Here is a 24,307-nt window from a genome sequence, read left to right on the forward strand (position 1 = left end):
GTCTCTATGGGGTCGCTTTCGCTTGAGCTCGGTCAAGTGGGGTAGGTCAGGCATACCTAACTCAAGCTACCAGGTCTGTAGTGAAGACAAATTTACTTCATATGTGAAGCCAGATATTTTCAGTTCCATGTACTACTACGGTCACAAATGAAGTGACTTAAGAGTCAGTGACCTGTAACACCCCCCACGCCCCCTCCTGCCCCAGGAGTATCTAGCTCAGCTCTTTTTTGCTGGTAGTTCCAGCACCCTCGGCTCTGCTTGCGTGGTTCCTTCTCCAGAGCTGCTTGCCCTGAAGTCGCCTCTGTTCTTAGGTGTCCTGAAGGTAGCCGCCTTTTAGAGTCAATCAGCTGAATCGCATCGGATTGCCTTAAGCCTCTTTCCTTAGCCGCTGCATTACGCTGCTCATCATATTTTGTTGCAGCTGTGTTTTTCATCTCTCTCAAAGAGCGCCCATTAAGATGATATGCTCCTTGTGATGGTACAAGAAGCAACGTAAAGACAGAGGTCGCAAGTTAAGGCTCAGTTTCAGAGAAGAGGTTCTCTGTCCTGTTTGCTGGGAGGATGAAGGGGTGACGTGGAGTTGAGGGAACTCTCACTGAAACCGCTGTCTGCACAGAGTACTTCTGAGTTTTTGGAATTTATGTCTGTTTTTACAAAGCCTGTTTAATGTTTAATTAACGTCTACTAATGTTTTCTTGTCAACACTGAAATGCATTGTGAGTGCTTTTGGGTATCTGCAAGTAATAACTATTTTACAAAAGACTCTTCTTGATATTTAGGCTTTACATAGCGGGCCGTGATGGGAGGTGCTGAGTAAATTGAAAAAATTATAAGGGTACCATCTGATTAGAATTTTTCACGCAATTTTTCTTTGTCCTTTTTTGTTATTAAGGATATTGTAACATGTACTATTGCCAATTATTTTTATTACTGAAAAGGTAAAATAGGCTGTTCATCTCATTCTTTTTTGTTTGCTTTTTTTTTCCGTCCCACTCTAGTTTTGGCAAGCAGTCTGGAGGGAAACGAGGATGCGAATGTATCATATTGGAGCCTTCAGAAATGATTGTGGTAAGACAGATTTTTTTTCAAATGCATTTAAATCTATTGCTGGTTTCAGCAAATTCTTTCTGTTTTATAGCAGAAAGCTTATTGTAAAGTATTCTATAAAATTGCAGCAAAATTGCCTTGATTTCAATTATACCTATGGCTGCTATCGTAATGGCAATAGCTATGTAAATTTAATCTAGATGGGTAAATGATGATGATGATTAGGTCATTCTTTCTAAAATTATGCTTACTTGAGTTTCAAAAGCCTACCAGTTAACGGCTGAGTTGAGCATTCCTGAGTCAGGCAACGATGGACTGCTCTCTGGAATATTTGATTTACCTCCTTACTCTCCATTTCAATTGCTTCTTACCACACGCCAGCCGTGCCGGGTCTGGCACAAAAGGCCCTCCTACCCCTAGCCTCCGCAGTTCCACAGCATGAAGGCTTTTAGGTAAGAGGAGAAGGAACATGAGAGTGCTTAGCTAAGCTTGAAGGAAAAGGCTTTCAGCTTAGTTGTCACTGACCTTTTCCTTGTCCAGCTTTCCTTCTGCTTCTTCAGAACACTTACTGCTATTACCGAGTTCTTGTGTACTCGCAGGTTGTAACTCGGTCCCTCCCAGGTTGGTGCACACATTCTGTCAGCAGCTGGAATATTACGATGGCTTTTCCATAGTGCAGACCGACAATGTACCCTAGTAGTGTGGCTGGGGACTCAGGAGGAGCTCTCTCAACTTTGATCTTACGAGATGCTGCTAATGGAGCTGGAACAAAAATGTTTGTTGTTCTGAGAAGACACGTCAGTTAAGCGGGCTTAGATCTCCAAGCTGCGATTGATTTGGCTTCCTTCTATCTAGATACAGTAACACTGATGTCTCTTACTCCTTGAGTATGTGAATATTCAGCTTCTATGAGAAATTTGGTTCTCACAGTACACTGACAGCCCTGGATGTCAGAGATGTCCCGTGCCGAGTACACCTGCTGTCCTTTGTGCCAGTCTTTGTGCAGCCTCAGTCTTGATTCTGCTCGTGGGCTTGGATAGCATCACTAATACGCTCTTCGCTGCAGCAGGTGTGTTAAGCTACAGTCTGCCATGTCCTGAAGCAAGCGCAGGTAGGAGCGCAGGAAGCCTGACAGTCCTCTGGAGTGAAATAGTTCACTTGTGTATTCCCAGTTATCCAGTCTCTTCTCAAAGCTGGAGCTTTGGGGTAGAGATTTATGCCTTGAGGGATGCCACAGGACTGCTTGGGTGAGGACACGTCAAGCCGTGTCACGTGAATGCCCCAGGCAGTCTGGTTTGCCACTTCTGCTTCTCGTTTTTGCCTGTTAACTGCTGCTGCCGAAGATTTGGTGTGCTGAGTTGAGTACACCTATGTCTCTGAGTTGAGTACCCCTATACTGCCTGGGGTGAGCTGAACCTTGCACCTCAACGCTCCCGGCATCTTGTAGCACGGAATGACAAACACTCACGTATCCGATCGTATATAGACTTCTTGTATCTCTGTTATCCTTCAAGCTGATGTACCGGAGAGAAGAATTTGGTCTGTTTGGACCACTTTCACTAACAAACAAGTTACACAACTCTCAGCTTCTGTAACTGGTGCCACAGACATTACCAGACTTGGTGTGCTGCTTCCTACAAAACCCTAATAGACGGCAATGCAGCTGCCGTTTGCAGCGGGAGCAGCCTGCAGCGTGCGTGGGAAGCCTGCGACTTTCCTTCCAGGGCTGGCTGGTGAGTCACGGCAAGTGCAGCTGCGAGTTTATAGGAAATACATGCCACAGGCAAAATAATGTGATAATACAAAATTCTTAGGCAATACCAACATCCTTGTTTGGCCTTATCACCTTTGTTGTTAAAAAAAAAAAAAAGAAAATACAAGATGATGCAAACAAAAGAGTAGCTTCTGTGCAGTGTGTGTTACGCAGGGGGAAAATGACCTTATTAAAATATTTTGTGAAGAAACTGGAGTGTTTTGTGTGTGGATAGCTTGAGTAGCTAAAACTGGTGAGTGTTTTTTCAGAGGAGCGCACTGGCACAGTCTTTGGAGAAGCCAGCGTTGGCCGCGTCAGCAACGTCAAATGCTGTGGTTGCTCCTGCAGCCAAATGCGTGCCCTGGACAACTGTCCTCTCTATTTTAAACCTCACGAACTTTCTGTAATTGTAGTTAAATCCCACTGAGAATATAGAGATTATAGGGATACCTGAAAGTACCTTAAATCCTGTGTTGGAACTTCACTGTATTTTTCTGTAGGAAAATCAGAGAACTAAAAGTGGAAAGTTGTTCATTATTTCTGTGTTCATTTTTTACAGATAAATGTAGCTAAAGATACTATTAACTGTCAGTCTTCTGGGTAGGACTTGAAGTGCGGTGAGAGAAAAGCATCAGTGTGGTGTCATGCACCTTGCTAATGATCTACACTGACACAAGGTGCACTTGAGTTTCATTTCCTTGATTAATTTATCCTAATTCTTTTATTTTCTCTCACTTTTTTTTAATTTGCAACATTCTAATGAGGTTTAATACGTAATGAATATTTATCTTCAAGCAAAAGAATTAGCTACTTTAATGTAGTTAAAGAACACCATCGTTTTCCGCTGCTGACAGATTCTGCTTCCCCACCCCCTTCTTTTTAGGATGTAAATCAGTGTTGTAGCGGGAATCCTCTGGGAACTGACCCACTTTAAAGGCCATAAAATGTGGTCAGCTTAAGTTAATGAGGATAACAGTGTGTGAATGGGCATCGTAGCTTATATTTTTGGAGGCTGAGCAATCTATTGAATTAATAATAGCTCCATTTATCACTTAAGAAAATGGCCCAGAATTGCAGCATATCTCAGTGAACTGAAGAGTTCTTTCTGTTGTTCCTCGGTGCTTTAATTTTCTTCTTCAGATCTAAGCGTGAGATTTCAGAAGAGCAGCATGATATTTAGAGGTGGAAAATATTTCACTGCTGGCACAGACTGCAGAGCGAGAGTGAGGAGAGTCCTACGATCCTCCTCGATTTTTACGTGGCAGCAAGTGCCGCGGGTGAAGCTGGCTGTATGGAAGCATTCTGCTGCTGCCAGTATTCAAGGTTAATAAAAACAACGCCCTTGATTACGAACTAGCCAGTTAACAACACTATTCCGCTCTTCTTACGCCATATCGAAAATGAAATAATACAGAAAAGTGTATGGAGCAGCAGTCTCCATCTGACCCCGTGGCGTGTTGGTCAGCCTGGTCCCCCCTGCCCGGCGATGGACAGGGACGCGGTCCTCCCTCCGCTCCCGCTCCAGGGCCTGGCGCACAGCATCCGCAGAGATGCTGGATTCCTCCTATGGAGCGTTCATCCTGCTCGGGGGGTTGTGGGGAGGTTGAATATGCCCTCTGCCAACAGAAATTTTTAGTTTTAACGAGGTGAAAGCTCGTCTGAGTGATGAGCAGCACGAGGGAGCCCTGACCTGCCTGTCCTGATAACGTGCAGCGTATCGAGAACCATTTATATACGTTCTTGTACATCATCGTCTGATGGCCAGCTAGACTCAAAATACTGATTTGTGCTGGTGGTACTAAACTGGAAGCTGTGTGGGGTGGCGGTCTTCCCTGGGTTTCTGACTTTTGTTTTGTTTTTGTCAGCAGCAGTGGCATTAACTGAAGGAAGCAGGTGGTCTCAGTTTCTGAGTTTCCACTAGCAGTTGGTTGTTTTGCCTTTGTGCTACCAAATAATACGTTTACGCTGACTTAATTTTCAGTTGAAATTCTTTTTCTTCCACAATTCTACCTTCGTGATGTTTGTTTTACTTTAGTCTTAAAAAGTAAGTTAATTAAACCTATTCAGTTCGGGGCTGCTTAATAAGGGTCATTGTCAGGCCACTTCAGTGGGCCCTCGGCATCCAGGTCAGCCTGGTATACTGGAGCAGCTCTCCACTTGTTTTGGTTTCTATCAGCCTGTAAGATTGAACACAGAATAAAACAGGAAATAATGCATTTGCTGAAGGAGCTCATGTACTGCAGCACACGTACAAAAAAAAAAATCAAGAATGAAATCAACGCAATTTTGGTTATTGAATAGAGTAACTCTGTACGAAACTAAACCTCCTTACTTCTGGAAGCCTCTGTAACACTTGAGCAACATTACTGCTAGCTGGAATTCCATATTTCATGCTAGGTCAAGAAGGGCTTCTCTATCCAGTGACTTTCTACTTACTACACTTCTGGTGATAACAAATGGCCTGTTTAAAGGGATTTTTTGTCTGCCTGCATGTCTTGTATTTTTTTTACATCCTTGCACCACTGTGCATACAGCAACGCTGCCACAAGACCTCTTTGCTCGTTGTCCCGTGCCTTTGCAGACAGGGAGTCAAATTCTAGTGAAAAGTGTGGTTGTCCAGTGCTGGGAGAACTCTGCTCTTCTGCTTTCTTTTTCGGTAGCACCCTGGTGCAAGGTTCACTCTTCTCTTTTAACTACGCTGTCTTTAACCTATGTTGCCAATGTATATTATTCTTTAGGAAATCAAAATTAAGGCAGAAGGCGAGCCCAGGTGCTTGCACCTTCCTCTGACCTCAGGTAGACTTCGCCGCTTGGGAAGAGCGATATGGAAAGTAGATGTGACCTTGCTTTTGTCATGGTTCAGATGTTCTGGTTATTTTCTTGTTCCTGTCTGTTAACTCTTTCTGGGTTTCATTCCTTTATTCCTTTTGAATTGTGATTTTGAGATAATTTACTCCAGTAGGTGAAGTGAGGGCTGCGTGAGACCACACAGAGGTTCTTCGCCTGTTCTGGCACTAAAGTCTTATGTTTAGGATTTTCAAGTGAAATCTGAGCAGGGAGAATCATTGAGGACAGCAGAAACTCCTATACAGTAAATGTAGAGGAGCTTCTTGCCCGGCTGCAGCCTGTTTGCATGTCTGCTCTGCTTCCTGCTAGGAGATATTTTTCCAAAACATCAAAAGGAAATGGGAAAGGATGGGACTGCTTTTTATAGAAAAAAGGAATTGTAACTAGTGAGATAAAAAGGTTTCATGTTGGCTTTTACTAACAAGATAAATTTCCTTAATTTTTAATGTTCACTTGCAAATAATATTTAACATCAAGTTTCAGTTCTTTCTATGTAATCTGCTGGAAGCGATTAGAAGCTAGTATGACATAGGTGAAGCAGCTATTTATAAGAAGCTGGAATATTTAAAGTTGTTTAGCTGTGAGTGGTACTACAAGTTAGTTATGTTTTTAAAAATTACACCAGTAAAATAGGATATAATTCAGCGCCTTTACCAGATTTTTAAATAGTCAAAGAAATGGTAACTTCTGTGGCAAAATACATGAGAAACGAGCAGCGTCTGTAACTCATGTTGTATCTGGTATGTGTGGGTGCAAAGGGTTTCTGCTAGTGAGTGACATTGTTTAGAGGATACGTGCGCCTTTTTTTTTTTTTACTTTTAAATCTGTTTCCTGGAAGGAAACTGCGGCCTCCGGCTCATTGTAATAACGTAGTTCTGAGACACGCAGCCGTGGTTCTCCAAAATGTCCGCAGTCGTTTTCTCAAGAAAAATTTAACTGCTCTGAACTTATGTCTGTTCCTTCCTCATGAGCTTCATACGGCTCCATCGGCTTTCGGTGATATGGAAGAACTGGATGTTTAACCAGGAGCCTGAACGTGTGTTTCAGGTGGAGAACTCTAAGGACAATGAGGAAAACATCTTGCAAAGAGAAGTCCCGCTCAGGCAGTCCCGTCGGAGGTTTAGGAAGATCAACCAGAGGGGCGAGCGTCAGACCATCACTGACAACGTGGATTCCAGCAGTTACCTGTCGGTGAGTCCGATCTCCGCGGTCGGGTCCCCTTTGCATCGCGCCACGTGCGCGGCGGCTGGCGTTCCGTTTTATTGAGAATATAATTGATGTTGAGGAGGTGAGATGAAACAGTCCATGTGTGTCATTTTTGAGAACGCTTTTTTCTTTTTGGGGAGCGCAAGGGTGCTTTGGATTTGAACAGGATAGGTGGAAGATTCAGGCACGAGTTAGAAAAGAGTATTTTTGGGTTAGGGGGTTTCAGCTGAGCACTACAAATCTTAACATGTTTGCTGGATGGAGAAGTGGTCATTCTTGGGTTTTGTTGGTTTTCCTTGGAGCCCTTCTGGCAAGATGTAGGAATTGGTGATTTTTCTTTTTTTCCTTAATAAATTTGAGCTATGGTTTGGAATTGAGTCGATCACGAATGCAGTTCAATACAGTATCAACACTGCCCTTGTTCTTGGTCATGTTTACTTGCTTAAAAATAGCATGGTGGTAATTCAAGCATCAAAAAGAGTAACGGCAACTCATTTGCTAGTCTTAAAGAACATCACAGACTATATAATCTGTGCTGTGTGAAGGCACGTACAGCTGTGGTTTCAAGGCCACAATGCTTTTATAAAGGTTTCTCTTTACCATTATTTTTCACATACAAACTTCCTGCTTGGTAGCAGGATATACATGCGATCTAGGCAAACTATTTCATTGAAAATAATTGTTCTGGATACTTTGATTTGCTTTGAAAATCTAAGGTTAAGAAACAGTACTAGCATTGAAGTATACAAACCTCGAGTAGTCTTCATGCACAGAAAAGAAGAAAAAAAACAAATTCAAGTACTTAAGTTGTTCCCTTTTTCCCCATCTTCCTTTTCATCTCCCCAAAAGGAACAAAGCCTCTCTTAGTTGATACACTTCAAAATATCTGATGTGTGCAGTTAGATAAAAACTTAATATTTCCTCTGTTGCAGAATAAACTGCTGGGGTTTTTTGCGTGTTGGTAGCTGTTGTATCGCAGGTGGTGATTTTAGGCTTTCCACAGCATTAGCATGTCTGTGAGTAGAGGTTACTTTGGCATTTGTCTTGTGAGCAGAAAAGCTCTTGTTGCTGTGACAGGAAGAGAATCTGCTTCTTGAAGTTTAACGTCCTCTGCCATCTCATTTCAAGAGCTGTCACACGTGCTGGATTTCATTGTTAGTAAGTCATCTCAGTTAGTTATTGACGAAATGAGATGTTGGATCCTCGTGCTCTGGGCAGTCGCGCTTAAGGCTTTGTTTAGGAATTAAATTCCAATCTGTGTAAGACCAAATCTGTCTCTTTGGTGTTTGTGACCATGAATAACCACACGGAAAATAATTTTCAGACTTCAGTGATAAGAAGAGAATCCCAGGAACAGGCGATGCTGATGCTACCCATGCAGCTTGCCTGGAGGGGCGTGTGGGAAGGGACTCGGCATCTTTGGTCTAAGAAAGACCGAGTTACGCGGTGGCTTCTTGAACGGTGTCAGAGATGGTCAGTTACTGGTGGCAGGAGTCAGTGTGCTGCCCTCGCAGGATTGTGGTTAGTCAACAAATTACGTCCTTGTTAGGATTTTTCTTCATGTTGCTCTATTTCGTTACGTTGCCAACCGCATGGAGCGCACGCGTGTCTCTGCACGTAGAGTTTCTTGTTGCAAACCTGGTGGCTTCCTCAGATTTATGAATATATATATTTTGATCAGCATTTGATGGGAAATGGTATAAACTTCATCAGTCAACAGCACATTCCTAAATCTGCTTTTATGACAGTTAATTAGGAATATATAAAGAGAGTCCTGTTAACACTGCTAGGTGTTTTCCTGGATGAGTGAGTGCTAAGTGGCAAGGAGTAAACAACCACCTCTCTGACAGAAAACCTGCAAGCTGTTGGGTTTTCAGCAGCCTGAATTGAAATACCAGTCCTTGCTTTGCTTTGTAGACTGTAAGCTCCTAATTGGGAAGTGTCACACTCGCAGTACTCGGTGTAGCAAAAAGTAATTTGTAACTCAACAGATGACTAAGAAATCAAAAGACGATAACCAGCTGCCTCTTCGACAAGTAAATGAAAATTGGGTGCTTATTTTTCCGTATTCCACTCTAATCTGGTAAAATAATGAGGTTTTTTCTGAGGTATGGTTTGTTCTGTGCCTAGGTTTGACTCTTACCTATGTGAGTCTGCTCATACATGGCCGTTGGTTCACAACGGTCTTGAAAAACAGCCTTTATAATGTAACCCTTTGTGTCGGGCCATGTGAGAACAGGCAGGATAAGGAGGAGGGTTTTTCAATGAAACTTTTATTTGACAAGAACTTGCAATGAGGTTTACTGCCAAAGTGGGAAAACTGTTTACAAACTCGCCGGCAGATTTCCTCTCTGGCATAATGCGAATGAATAAACGCAGTGTTGTATTTCACTCTCCAGCCTGTTGCTAAATGCTCTTTGACAGATGCTGAATGTGGCCTGATGGACCTTTTGTGAGCCATGCTTGCTCGGGAGGGCTCGGCGCTTTCCAGCCAGCCTGCAAGGACTTCGGCAGGCTCCAGCGGTACGATGCTGCAGCACTCAACTTGACACTGCTGAAGTTTTTAAATGATTAATCTCTCAGGCACAAGTTGTTTTCTGCTTTCTAAAGGAAATTTAGAGCCTCTAGGTATTGAAACTTGGTGTTGCTTTATCCTAGCTCAGAATTTTTCCTTTCATGATTAAACAGAAGCTCTCTTGCATTTGCTTTTCAGGGGAATTAGTGTTGCAATCTCTATGAACTCCTTAAAATGTAAATCTCTGTGCATTACATATACTGTGATTAGTATTTACGATTAACCTTAATCTTTGTTTTTATAAAACATTACCCATTAGGTTGTGACATGAGCTTGCATCTACTTCTTACTTGGAGCTCCCTGCTTGTTATTGCTGAACTCATTCTGTAGAAGTACCTGTGACTGGCCACAGAAGAGATTTGTATGCAGATACTTTAAGTGTAATATTTTAAATGAATGTTACCATCTTTGAAGCTATTCCTTTCCCTGATGCCTCTTACTTAAGTAAAAGATCCCTAGCACTTCATTGAACAGTATAACTTCGGGATAGTTGACAAATTACTGTATCTGAATTCCCCCCCCCCCCCCATATGAACTAACGTTAAAAGTGGTTCATCTGGGTGGGTTCCTTTGAAGGAGTTAACATTTAGATTCCTTTACTATGTTTTTGTGGTTCATAGAGCAATATTGTTTCACAAGAGCACTGGTCTCCTGCAGAATAAGTACTTAAAGTTGGGTGTGGTGGTTGGTTTGTTTGGTTTTGTGTTGGCCTCTTTTCTTCTTGTTGTTTGGGTTTTTTTGTGTTTTTTTGTGGTTTTTGTTTGTTTGTTTGTTTTATTTGCTCGTTTGTTTTTTGTTTGTTTGGTGATTTTGGGGGTGAACGTATGCCGACAGCGTTATTTCTTCTCACTCAAACTGTACAGGTTTGTATTTCTGCTTATACCATCAAAGTGCAAAATGACATGAATTTGTTCATATCATACATATGCAAGAAACGACGTTAGCCTCGCTCTCGTTAGGTAGGTGAACAGCCTCGGGTCTGGCTCCACTTGCAGCTGCCCAGCAGCCCTCTCGAGGTTCTGCTGGCGGTGGCTTTTTTCCCACCTACAGCGCAGCTAGCCAGCAGGGTGCTGGGGATGAAAGCGTGCTTGGTGAAACACTTCTCAAACTGTTTGGGGTTTTGGTGGTGGGGTTCCCCCCCTTCCCCAGGGTGCAAAATAGCACGGCCTCCCACCGTGATGGAGGTGGCGGCTCCGTCGCGGTGGGTCACGTGCAAGGCTAAGGCCACGGTGACAGCCCGAGCACGTGTGGGTGGCTGCCTGCCTGCCTGGGGCGGGTCTGAGCATCCCCATAATTGTGTGATCTCTTTATCCCTGGGCATTTCTGGCCTTGGCCTTTTTCGGTTTTGTCACTTAAGTCTTTGCAGCTTGCGTGTCGGCGCCAGAGTGACATCCTGACTGAGAGGGAAGGGTGAGGCTGGAGTCGCGTGGAGAAAGCTCTTGCTCAGACTTAATTCATTAGAAAGAGATGTGCCATTGGCATTAATTATGCCTGCTCTTCCTTCAGATCTTATGTGTTAGCATGATTGCATATCTTCTTGGAGATGTGCACTCTGTGCATGTTACTGTCTGTAGCATAGATAAGAATCTAGACAGGAACCAGGGTCATGCAGCAGCTTTCACAGCTGAGATAAATACTGAGTCATTTTTAGTTCTTAGTCGAGTTCTCAGACCAATGAGTAATGCAACTGTATTTTTTTTTTTAATTACAAAAGAAAAAAGTAATCATGGTGATCTCTGTTCATCTGCGTCCCAAACTTTTGCGACCACACAGCAGGTGCTTACAGAACTAGACTAGACAGACGTGGGAAAAAATGCTTAATGGTAGTTCTGGTGCTTTCTAAAAGTTAAATTGCTGTTTTGATCTCTGATCGAGCAATTGGAAAATACATTTTTCAAGTATTTATCTTCACAATTAAAAAATAAAACCTTACATAGGAAGTTTTGCATGTATATTTCTTGCAGTGATCAAAACCAAATGGGGCTTAACAATTTGATACAAAGCTCTACATGACCATCATACCTGTAAGCTCAAATCTTTTTTCGTTTCAATAAATTAAAATTAATTTATTACCTACATACATTTTTTGACGGTTCTCTCTGATTTTTTTTGAAAAGACGACTATTTGTATGTCTAAAAGTAGTGCATGTAATGCATATTTCCATGGAGTTTTGACAATATTTTGAATTCATTTTAGTTGTTAGTTCATTGTAGAACAGAATAAAGGAATTGGTACCAAACATTTAGCAGTAATCCCCTTTCTCAGAGATGCAAATTTACCTTTTTTTTTTTAAAAACTCTTGTAAGAGGATGATGAGGTTTAAAAGATTTATTATAATACTAAGTTTTACGGACAGTATTTTAATACTTGCATCACGTAAAAATTTTCCTGGAGCCATGTAGAAGCATTTATCTTCAGAGAAGTCTGTCACTGAAGACTGCTTGATTGGCAAGTTTCTTGTTCTTTGATCATTACTTAATGTAATCCTGTCAGAGGCTGGAGTTAGCTTAGGGTATCTCACAATTTAGGAAGTGAAGTCATGTTTCAGTATACTGGATCAAGCCCATTAGGTTCTTTACCATCACTAATCATTTTCCTTTTAAATGCTATGAAACACGATGGGTCTTTTATAATCTATTTTTAACTACCAGGTAAATTTGCTAAAATGGTACCTTTTATTGATCTAAAAGAACTAAGACCGACTTACAGCATGTTTCCAGCTGCCTTTTGTTAAACTTGGATGCAGCATCAGCTGGCATCTGTTTATTTGGAATGTCGGTTAATTTTGATGAGGCTGTGGCTGAGTGTGAGTGGCTAAAATCACTTGAGCGGGAGCATGATTCTCTTTGCAGCTCATTGATTTTTAATGTATTTATGTCCACACTTCCTCTTTTTGACACTTTTAAAAAACGCTTGACAGAATTTTAGCATCACTAACTAACGGATCAGAAGAAAATTTGGCTCTTGCTGAAATCCATGAGTCTTGTGTACTTGGTGGGTACAGAAGTTAATGTCGTCGGTAGCTTTCTGGAGGTGTCATGCGATGCAAAGAGATGATGCGAGTTCCTTTTTCCTAATGCTGTGTTTTATAGCATGAGGATTTTCTCAGTTCTAATCTCCATCCTAAACCTCGTGTGGCCCAGGTCGGATCCCAGCTCGCAGGTCGTACGCGCTCAGGAGCAGCAGCGCATGCAGGAACCTCCATTAGCCGGGCTGCCTGGGCAGGATGGGACCTCTGTGAAAGCCCACGTATGCAGTCACTTGTTTGCAGAGCTCTGCTGAACTCCTGCCATTTCAAGTGTTTTTCTTGCTTCTGTGATCAAAAAGAAGCTGCGTCTGCAGTGCGTTCACTTCCTGAGCAGACGACCTCAGGTTTGTTGTGGCCTGCACCTAAGGGAAGCTGGCCGCTCCGCGTCTAGGTGCAGCCGCAGCTCCCGGCGCCGACAGGCGGAGGAGAGAGGGGCGGCGCATGTGGCCAGAGCCGCCCCCCGGCCTTCTGGAAACAAAAATGCCTGTCGGACTGCCAGACTGGTCTTTAGGGTTTGGGGAAGAGGCTGTGAATGACATAGTAGTTAAGCAGCTCAGAGGTGTTGGCTTCCCTGGCCAAATGCCGCTTCACTGGTGGAGCTGGGAACAACCTCCGGGTCCTGCTGGTGTCCAGCGTGGGAACCCCTGCTCGGCATCGCAAGCTCGCCCTGGTCTGCTGAGGCGGCTGCCCTGGGCCGCTTCCCTTCGCTTCTGTAAGCAAGGGCAAAATTGCCAAATGGTGTTTGCGCATATTTTTATTTTACATATTGATTTTTTTTTTTGTCTGCTCGTTTCGTCAGCAGTGTTACTGTCAAGGACTCCTTGAAATTCTGTCGCTGGTTATGATGGTCATTAACAAAACACCAATCCTCAAAGTGTGCTGTGCGTTAAAGACCTTCCTAGGAATTTCCATAGGCTACTGGTGCTTCCCAAACCAATGAATGAGCGTCTGCAGTTTCCAGAGAGTAGTGAATTGGATAGGCTGAGCACCAAATAAGAAAATACTTAGTGGAAATACTGCCTCACCGAAAATCCCGGTGTTTCAGATTAAAATTTTATTTTTTAAAAATAACAACATATGCAACATGTAAACCCCAATTTATCCATAATGAAAGTTGTTGTCATTACTCAAAGCTTATATTCAGGAGTTTCCCCGACGATTTTACAGACTTGACAAGCAGTTTATACCTAAACTACGAGTTACAGAAATCACCTCAATTTGGAGGTGTCACGTGCAGCTGTTTAGCAGCGTTTAAGGACAATGCACAGATGATACTACATCAGATTGAAACTAGGGAGGATTTATTTTAAGTGAGCACCTGTATTTACTCAACTCTGGCTGCTGGCGGTAGCGTACAGCCCACGTCGTTGCCCGTGCGGGAGCCCGTGGCGGTGGGATGTGGCATCGTTCCGCAGCAGGACAGACGGACGCCTTCCTGCTCTTCAAGCTTTGGTCCCAGAACAAGGCACGGAGTTGCTGTTAGGGGGAGCTACACTTCGAGGTTGCTAACCAGGGGTGACTCACCTACCTTTCTTCAGGGCTTTATCTTTCACCTTTCATACAGCTGAAGAAGCAGCTATTTTTTTGCCACATGGACACGTACAAGCTGTTTGGTGAAAGCTGGGGTGATGTTGGGCCCTGTGACCCCAGTGTCACCCCTGCAGCAGGTTTGTGTGTTGCCCCCCCTCCCCTTGCTGAGCAGAGCTGCAGCTCTCTGTGTGATAATTCAAGAAAAACTTGTGGTTTCTTACTTGCAGTCCAAACACATCGGTGTTTTTACAACAGAGCACTTTCACCAGGAAGCCTGGAACTGTTTGGAAACAGAACCTGAGCACAGTCTGCCCTTTGCAGGGAAACCTCCTCATGCTGTTAACTGGGATTGAACTGGGGAGTTGCACAGACCTTGACCTAAGCTGGTTTTGGCAGTGCTGTGGGAGGGACGTACTGCTGTGCCTGTTCTTGAGGGTGCCAGAGCAGGGGCACAGGCTGCCCAGGGAGGCTGTGGGGTCCCTTCCCTGGAGACATTCACCCCCCGCCTGGACGCGGCCCTGTGCCCCTGCTCTGGGGGTGCCTGCTCCAGCAGGGGTGGGTGGGATGAGCTCCAGAGGGCCCTTCCAACCCCCACCAGTCTGGGATTTTTCTGCCACATGCTGTCGCAGAGCAACCACCTTTCAAAAATTTTAGATATTTCACAAAGTAACATGGACAAGAAGTAAAATTCGGGTCGCTATTAATGTGCTCTGCACAAAATAATTGGTTATCTGTTTCTTCCTCCTCCTTTCACTGCGTAGACAAATTTACACCATGGTAGAAATTAACTCAGTTCCTTGGAAAATGCCTGAGAAAATATTTTATGTAGCATGTTCAGAGAGTTAATCTTTGTTTTGATGGACCCTAAGGGGTTGGGTGGCAGTTCCGAAGTCATGAATTCTTTATAAGCAGCTTCTTATGCAAACTAGAATGAGAATGATGTGTGAGGGTTGTGCCCACTGCTCAGTTGTATCAGATCACTCGGGTGGTTGATGGCAAAAAGCAGTGTTCTGTACCCGAGAAAGGCATTTCAGTCTTTTGGGGGACTTAAAACCCTTTTGTGTATGAGTTGCAGTTCTTTGTCAGATCCTTCTTTTTAACATTATTGTTTCAGTCTTTTGAAATGACATATTGAGTGGCTTCTTGTAGAAAACCGACAGGGTAGTAGCCAGCAAGCTGGCCGCCCGCATGCAGGGAGACGGGAGCGTGCGTGGATCTGTTTTTTATTTCCTGTCTTCCATCTGGGCTGTTTCTGTTCAATATGCTGTACTGAAATGTAGCAGCCTGGTTGTATTCTCATTTGTAGCCAACTCGACCTTTCACTTAGGTTTAGGTTCATCGTGCCTCAGAGAGAAGCAGTCATGTGAAAGGTCACTTTGTGGTTTAGCCTGAAGAGTTGTAAGTTGGAGTCGTTGGGTTGAATGGCACGTAACACTGAAGGACTTCTTCAAAGGACTGTGACGGTGTTGTCTTCAACTTTTGTATTCAAGTTAAAAGGGTTTTCTAATTTAGAATATGGAAATCTGCATCAACTCAGTCATGTTGTTCAGAAGCCTTCTGGACCAAGTCAGGGACTGAGAATATCCTGAGCACTTTTCAGTTAAAATCACCATCAGAAAATGTCAGTGCATAACGCAAGCATTTGGATGCCCTGTTTTCCTTGAAAAACTTGGCATGAGAAGCACTATCTGTACGAGAGAATAGCTAGAAGAATATCTTTGGTTTTGGCATAGAACTGATTGCTATCTAATGACATTTAACAGCATTTGTAATTTTACATTTGATATGTGGAAACTTCTTAATGGGGGATATATTTGACAGATGAAATACTTGAAATGGTGGATAAAATGAAGTCTCTGGCTAAATGGGACCATTATTTTAGCTTAATTCCTTGTTGATACTTAATTTGTTCTTGCAAGTCAGAGTTGCTTTCTATTGCTGGGAATTAAAGTTTTTTTTTTTGTTCTTCTAGGATTAAGTTTTAGTTTGAGGTAATGTAGCCGCAATAAACTAGATGCTTGTTTTGCCTGTGTGATTTTGATTTTGTTTGCTTTAAAGTTTGGTTAACGGTTGTGGTTTGTAAACCTTGAGTGTAGGTATGGCATCTGGCCCAGCCTGTGCTTTGTCTGTTAAGATCAGTTTCTCAGATTGGGTGAGGATAACTGGGCTTTTGCTGCTGTTTTGCTCACAGTGGAGGCAAGGACCCCAAATGATGCTGGGGGAAAATTTCCAAGAGCATACGCAGCTTTCCATTTTTAAAGGCAATAAGGGCTGGATCGTACAAGAAAATGAGAGTTTGGAAATCCCTACGCTACGATGCTTCATCTGATGAGGGAAGCCCTGCAGAGCTGCCCTAGGGTCTGTGCTGCGCCTCCTCAGCACGGCAGATTTGGGGGTCTGTACGTGATGCTGTGGTCGCTCTCCTAGTAAACCCCTCGGGAGCAGTTCTGCTGGTGCCTTACCCACCCCTCTCTCCCATGTTGATGCTGGTACTGAGCTCAGCTTATGGCTGAGCTACGCCTGGCTGGTCCCAGCCTGGGTCCAGGGCCAGCTGAGGTGCTTGCACGTGGAGTTAGGCCTGAGCCCAAGCAAGTCTGTTGGTGTAGGCTCTGCCCATAGAAAAGCAGTGTGGTGTTTCCAGACATAGGTCTATGTTCTGGCGAAAAAACCGCGCATGAGATGTTATTTATGCCCAAGATGATACTCATGTCACACATGCTCCTCAAGCTGGGTGCCCTGGCCACTAGTAAATGAAAGTTGACTGTTCAAAATCACCCTTGCTTAGAGAGGAACTTTGAAATCTGGTAGAAGGAGTAAGATCTCTCCCCCCGTCCTGCTTCCAGACTTCCAGTTTGGTGTTAATCCTCAAGAGCAATGACAGAAGAAATATTGGAAGTGGCATTGTAATGATTTTTAACCTAATCTGTGGAGTTGATGTATTATTCTCAAGGTCATTTAATCAGAGGCCTTTTGCTTGTGAGAGGTGTCCTGGTACCTTATGTTCTAAATAGCCTTAATCTGCTCATTTTAACCTGAGATAGCACTTTTTCTTCCCTCATTTATAAAAACCGTATTTTGTATTGGCTTTCATATCAACCTTTGGGGGATGATAATGAACATATACATTGGTGGGCTTAATGTGAAACTCCGACTGGCTTCGCATGTAGGTGGCACCTGAGGGAATTATGGCCAGGTCCATGTTAGGTTTGGGCTGTGATCTCAGTTTTAAGCCAAGATCAAGGTAACGTTTTAGTGATCAAAATTCTGAATGTGTTTGGGAAATTTTGCTGTGGGATATTAGAGATTTCATTCTTTCAGTATCTCTGGGTGGATTCAGTCCCACAGACTGACCCTTCTGGGGTTGGTATCTTCTCCTTCTCATCACCAGGGATTTTTGGGTTGTGTACCTTCCCAAACTTCCCCGCCCCGTGCTGAAATGAGATGTCAGGAAGGAAGGGAGGAGCGTCGTATGAATCATCTTGGTTCGAACCGTAGAAATGAACTTTTTGTTTGAGTCTGTAGCCGAGGGGGCTTCCCCTTTCCCCCCATGCTGGCGTTGTCCCTGTTTGCGATGCTGATCATGCCACTGCCCGACGCTGCAGAGAGCATGTGTGCTGGCAGCCAGAGATCTGCCGGAGAGAGCTGTGATTTATAAACATATTTAAGAAAGTATAATAAACCATGTAAATCTGAATCGCTGCAAATAGATGACCTTTCCGTGCTTAACACAACAGCTGAAAAAAGATGGTTGGGGTAGTGCGAAAGCAATGGAGAAATTGAATCCATGGTGCCTTTTTATTGTTCCTTCTGTATTGCTGGTGCTATATTTAGAAGCTTACATCACTTCAGGGATGATGACAGTCTCTGCCCTCCCTCTCCCGCTCCCTCCCGCTCTCCCTCGCTCCTTCCCTTAGGATGGATCATGTTTTCATACTACTTAGGAGTCCTACAGATCTTTCGGTAGGATTTTTCTACAGCCTGTTAGTAAGTGCTACCATGGAAAGCGACGTATTTAAGGACGCGGTTGCACCATGTAATGTCACCCTGAAGGGGAACAGGAGCTCGCAGTGCTGCTTTCCCTGCCTCTGCTTCCTAAAAGGGTCAGGAACAGGGTGGAGTGTTGTTGTATTTTTTTTTTTCCTTTAATCAGGAGTTCGTGAGAAGCCCTAATGAGGGTCTAACCTTGCCACGAAAGTACAATGATTCATTTAAGATGCTTAAGTTAAATGGCAGGGAGAAACCGGAGGAGCATGCCAGTGACGCTGAATCGAGCAAGCTGTGCCAGCGTAGCAGGGGCTGCATCCAGCTCGCTCTGCAGCTGGCTCTGTGTACTGCACCCCACGCTCCCCATCGCCTGCCTTTCCAAAAAGCTTCAAAGTACTCAAATACAGTGAAATAACCTCTTGATGCAGGTGCCTTTAATGTTAAAATATTTCTGCGTTATGCGGCTGCATTTGGCAATTCCTGCTCGCAAAACTGTATTAAGATGAATTATTTTAGCCTGAAACATCTTTGCCCGAGTGTGTGAAATGACAGATTGCTTTCCAAGCAGCTGGTCTCCTTCCCCAGCCCCCACCGTGAGCTTGGAGTCAGGATGCTACCTTAGGTGCTCTGCTCAAAAGCGGGGGGAGCAAATTAAGGTACCGGCTCATAGCGGAGCGCTGCTGCAGGGGGACGCGGCAGGGGACAGCGTGCCAGCGGTCGGCTGGCTCGGAGGACAAAAGGACAGAAGTCCGCAAGCCCAGCCCTCGGACCCAGGCCCCTCGGCTCGCTGGCACGCCGGCGGCTTCTGCCTTTTCAGCCAGTGCCATGATTGCTCTGAGATCAGCACTCGTCCTCCCCGCCGGCGCTGCACAATGGGCTTGGCTTTCTCTGATTGATCAGGAAAAAGTAGTGCTGCTTGACGGGTTCCTTCTGCTGTCGGCTGCGAGTGCTCTCTGCTTTTGCAGAACTTCCATTTGCGGTGGCCTTAAATAGGAGAGGTCTCTAATCCTGCTTAACTGAGCGTGCATTTAAATTATGAAAGGCCTTACTATCCTTTTAAAAACATCCCATTTTTCAGTGACTTTGTCTTGTTAGACATTTAGAACACACAGATTCATTTAACGGTAGGGAGGATTCAGGTAGCTTTATGGGAGGATAAAGGGAGTATGATGCATAGAAACAGACAGTAATATTTCTGTTGTGGGAAGAAATCAGTGTTAAGAAACAAAGACCACCTTTAATTCAGAGATTGTAGACTGAAGGGTTTTTTCCTTAAGATTCTCTGAAAACTTAGAATCTGGCTTAAGATGAGCCATTTACTGCTTGTGATTCTGCCCGATGCTGCAGGTCTTCACAAGTATTTTGATCCTGACCACTGTAGAGCAGCCTTTGTATGGGATTGTTTTGTTCATCTCCGAGTTGCTTTAGTCTTGAGATTTGTCGTTAAACAGACGATTTATAAAAACTTACAGCGTTGTGCAGCAGGCAGCTGGGGCTGCAGAAATGCATGCTGTTAAAAAAAAAAAAAACCCAAACAAAACAACACCGCCCCCCCCACCCCCCAAAGCCAAGGCAGAGCGGAGTGGGGGGATGCCTGAAAAGCTGGGGTGTGGAAGTAGGTCAGGTTTTCCCCCCGCTCGGGGCTGCGCGGGCAGGCAGGGCTGCGCCGAGCTGGCTGCAGCCCCCCGGGACCACCGCCGCCGCGCTCATTGGCGGGACGGGCAGAGGGATGATGTCATCTTCACTTAAAGGCAAAACTAGAAGGAAATAGAATTTTGTTCCCATTATTGAGCTGGTGTTTACAGTAGTTGTAAAATATGGCATACGCGCCAAAACCTTTAGTGGATTGGATTTCATGCACAATGCAGCGGGTTTAAAATGCGGTTGGGAGATGAATATCTGCCCGCGTAGCCGGGGGATGGAGTTTGTGCGCTATCGGTGTGCGTGCAGGCAGGGAGAGGTTTCCTTTAGCTGGGTGGGTTTTCTTTTCTCCTTGATATAAATTGTGATGGCGGTAACTATAATACAGGTAACACCGCCTAAAAGTATTTGGGTGTTCGTTGCTGCTGAAGATCTGTCAGTGGGGCACTGTATTTGAGGTTTAAGGTGCTTCTGATTCCAATTTTGTGAATTATTAGAAAAGATGCATCGCAGTTATATGTAAGGTGAAGCCTATTGTTCAATATTGAAGGAACAGTAAAAGAAACAGCTATTTATATAGCTGGTATAATGCATTTTAAAAATCTGAAGTAATTATCTGAAATGCTTTCAGCTTTTAAAAATCAAATAGACTTCGGGTTTGCAAATTTTGCAAGTGCAGGAATGAAGTTCGGTGTTTCCTTTATGTTTAAATGCAAATTAAACCCTGTAATATTCTTGAAGCCTAGTTGCATCTATTATTATTTTCATTGTCGGATAGAGGTTAAGTAAATTTGGGTATCAATGCCAATTCTTTTGTCTTTTTAAGACAGTTTTGGAAGGTGCTAGGGGTAGGCTTTTTCTTAGTTAAGGCGCAACTTCCATCGTAACTTGGGCTATATGCCGGGAAGAATTCGGCTTCTGGACGACTGCGGCGAGGAGCCGTTGGTTTGAGATGGGGTGGGGTGTCCCGGTGGTGTAACTTGGCTTCCAAAATGTGAGAATCTTCTTCCACGTGCCCCTTGGCACAGTGGATGCAAAAGAGCTTTCTGTAGATCGCCTCAAACCGCCTGATGCCGTATTCAAGAATAAGCAAGCAAACAAACAAAAAAGGATTTTTGGCCCTCGCTGCCACCAGGCCACTCTTGGAAGCGCTTCTTCTGTACACGAGGTATGTCCATCAAGGGCTGGTTTTGTTTTGGAGAATTACCCTCGAGTCTGATGCAAACTGGGAATAATGAGGTACATGGCAATGAAAATTCTTTCCAAAGAGAGGAGAACGGAAACAGTGAGTGCCCCTTCTTGCAGATGAAGTAAATGATCCGGAGTACTAAATAATGGCTTTAACAGAGCCAGCACCCTCTGTCCCCCTCCCGCTCTTTGCCGTGCTTTCCTCTCTTCTTGCACGGCAGCAGAAGTCATTCGCCTTCTAGGAATTGAAAGCATCGTGGCAGTCCCAGCTCAAAGGTGTGGGATCTCGTAGGTGCTTCCTCAGAGCGGCTCTCCAGCAGGCTGGGCTGCCATCCAAGATGCTGAGCTGCTTGCAAATATTTCAGTTTTTAGTTGCAAAAAGAAACTACAAAACTAAATGGACTACTGCAGAATGAAGGCAATTTTGGCTAGAAACAGAATTGGTCTTAATTGGGGGGGGGGGGGGGGGGCGACACCCCTACCCACCAAAACTTTTAACATGGTTTCACAACCATGAAAATTAGGAGAATTATAAACATCGCCTTTCAATGAGAAATCCACCTCTCATTCTAGACAGAAGTCTCCTAAGGAGTGCATAGGATGAGATAAAAATGCTGAGGCTCTTGTGTGACAGACATACGTAAAAGCAGAAATGATTTGATTGTGAACCGATTGTGGGTGTACCTCTGGGTGCGTGCATGTGGATGTCTGCAGGTATTTATTTTACTTTGAAATTTGGATGCAAAGGTGAGAAATAATCCACCTAAATGCCGTTGAAAGTGTTATTAGATAGGTGAGATTCATTAAAAAAAATTATTTAGGAAAAAAATACTCAAAAGTTACAGTATCTGCATTAATAGATCATAAAATGATCTAAAATGTAACGTGGAGCAGGGGTGTTTTGCTGAGCAGTTGTTGTACCGATATGTGTGTTTATATTAGGTCAATAAAGATGCTCTGTTGGCTGCATCTGCAGATACAGTAGCCAATTGATCTAATGCAGTTTCTGAAGGCTTTCTATACAGGTGATGTCATCCTTTTAGCTCGGTTCCCCTCCCACTCTCTTTCCTCCTTATTAGATATTTCATCTTGCTGCGGAGCATCCAATCGATGGGAGCTTCTCCTGAGGGAGCTGCTGAGAAGCAAGCAAAGATAGTGGGAATTAGGACTCCAGCAGTCAGTCTCGCTGTAGCCATGGACGTACTGTTTTGTTGTGCATTACAGAAATGTTTTAATTGGAAAAGCTAGGCGTGGATTAACCGTGGCATCTGACTGATGCATTAGAATACTGAGCAACACTGCAGAGTTGTAAACTGCATTAAAAAAAAGGAAGGGGGGGGCCAAAAGAGAAAAGGGTTTGTATTGCGGAGGCTTTTAATACATTCCACGGTGCAAACCTGTTAGAGCATATATCCTGGAGCTACAATCTCGGACGCGAATTCAATTTTTTTAGTTATGATGGACAAGACTATAAAGAAGAAACTTTAATATCCAGGGTGTGGGATTCCTGAATCGCCCAAGAGGCTGAAGAAGCTTTGCAAAATTCCCTCTACAATATGAATGTGAAGTTTCCGAAAAGTGGACCCGAAGATAAGCTACTCGTAAATGCATTTTAGTGAAGAGGAAAAAAGGAATTTGAAGAAATTCGTATCTTGCCTTTTAATGTATTGTTGCTTTAACCTGCAGTTCTAATCCATTTCAGAATTAATTCAATTTTAGCAGCACTTTTTGGGTACATGCCTCTTGCCTGGGGGAACGTATGGATATTTGTATTTGAAAAGCTAGGAAACATTTTGATTTGAATTTATGTGCTTGTTAAAACTGGAACATTTTTATAGGAATTGCTGCTGCTAACTCACTGCAATGCTGAAAACTACTCTGATATAGTGGAAGCTGTAATCGAATTCAGTGTGAAATTCAAGCCTGAGAAGTTGCATACCCGTACATTTGCTACTTTGGTTTATGATTTTTAAAGAGAATCCAGAAGGGATTTTACTCTGTACTTTAGTTCTGTGGCTTTTATTTGAGAAAGGAAACTTCCCCCCCCCCCCAGCCTAAGAAATGGCTTTTCTTGTTCGATGTTACGCCAACTGCCTGCAACCGTGGGCCTCCAAAGTAAGTAAGATTTTGTCTGTGCTACATTTCTCTGACATGTATCGACAGCCGTGATGCTCTGAACGTTCACTTCTCAGACCCTGAGTGCTGCTCGGGTGGGATGCCGGACTCCTGGCTGTGCATGGACTGTTCCTGGGGAATCGTTTCTGAATGGGAAGGGGGGACCTTGAAATATTGGAATTTGTTTTATATACGGGTAGCTTACAAATTAACAGAAAGTATAAAAAAAATGCCATTTGCTTATGAAGTGTGTAAAGCTGGCTTTTTAGCCTATTGGTGTATGAAGCAGGTAGTACTGAAGTGTAACACTTTTATGACTGCATGCATACACTGCTAACTTGAAAATACTGCTATACAATCCCACTGATGTTCTCATTTTGAAGCTGTGTGAAGCCGTACTGCTTGTTTCCTTTGTGCAGCCTTGTGGAATTGGTTAATTATTTAGCTGAACTGTGTAATTACAATTAGCTTTAAAGGACACCAGTTATTTTGTGTGTCTGAAGGTGCAGTGTTTTTGTGAAACTGGGGAGGGAAGGGTGTTTCTTTTAAAGGAGGTAATGAAATCTAGAACATTCGAGCAAACCGACCTATTGAGATAAAAGCCTTTAAAGAAATTTTAAAAATACTTGTCAGACTCTATTTGGTATGCTCGGTCAGAAAATTAGCTGAGTTGCTGGTATTTTATTAATGCTGCTGGAAGAAGTAGTCGCCCAAGACACGGGAATTGCCTCATAAACCTGAGGCCAGGCATATATTCATTATGATTTATAGCAATTTTGTATTTACCTCACAGCTCATACAGGCTAGAATAAAGACTGTGCAACTTTCTTGCATGTGAAAGCCGGCAGGGTTTGAAGGCAGCGGGCAAAACCCTTGTGCTTTTGACATGAGATACGGCATCGGCTTTGGAGCAAGAAATTTGCTCTTGACTTTAGTCCCAAGAAGTTCGGTCTTAAGTGACGTGGCGGATGTGGAGAGGCAGAAGGGAGAAACACAGCTGGGTGTGCGGAGCCCCTGGGCGGGATGGTTCTGCCTGTTTGGTTTCTACGTCTGATAAAATGCAGGTGGAAGCTCACAGTGTGCGGGGGTGAAAACGCCGGGCTTCAGGGTTTCCGTATTCAGTTGCCAGAATCGGTGTGTAAATACACGGGTGTACGCGTGGCCGAATTCTGGCTGTTTCGCGTGCGCCGAGTCCGCCCCGTCGCCAGCCGAAGCGGAGCCGCGGGTGCTCCTTGCCTTGAAGGGCAGAGGGGCTCCGTGCGCTCAGCCAGGTGATTGCGGCTCCTCACCTTAGAGTTCCTGCTGGCGAACGTTGGCCCGTTTGTATCATCATCCGTGTCCCGAGCATACGTGTCGACGCTTCTGCTTTCTTCCCTTCCTACTCCGTAGGCA

At 44.0% G+C, this 24,307-nt stretch overlaps 1 protein-coding gene across 7 annotated transcripts in view; it reads left to right on the top strand.

The window, feature by feature from the left end:
* The window catches only part of RAPGEF6 (Rap guanine nucleotide exchange factor 6), a 141,608-nt gene that overhangs the window by 48,691 nt on the left and 68,610 nt on the right, over positions 1-24,307 (top strand). For all 7 annotated transcript variants that reach the window (XM_064458296.1, XM_064458295.1, XM_064458297.1 and 4 more), the window contains exons 6-7: positions 999-1,068; positions 6,695-6,838. In XM_064458296.1, the coding sequence (XP_064314366.1) occupies positions 999-1,068; positions 6,695-6,838 (214 nt within the window). The remainder of the gene's footprint in view (positions 1-998; positions 1,069-6,694; positions 6,839-24,307) is intronic.

The sequence above is a fragment of the Phalacrocorax carbo genome, chromosome 8 (assembly GCF_963921805.1).
Source record: "Phalacrocorax carbo chromosome 8, bPhaCar2.1, whole genome shotgun sequence".
NCBI classification, from domain to species: domain Eukaryota; kingdom Metazoa; phylum Chordata; class Aves; order Suliformes; family Phalacrocoracidae; genus Phalacrocorax; species Phalacrocorax carbo.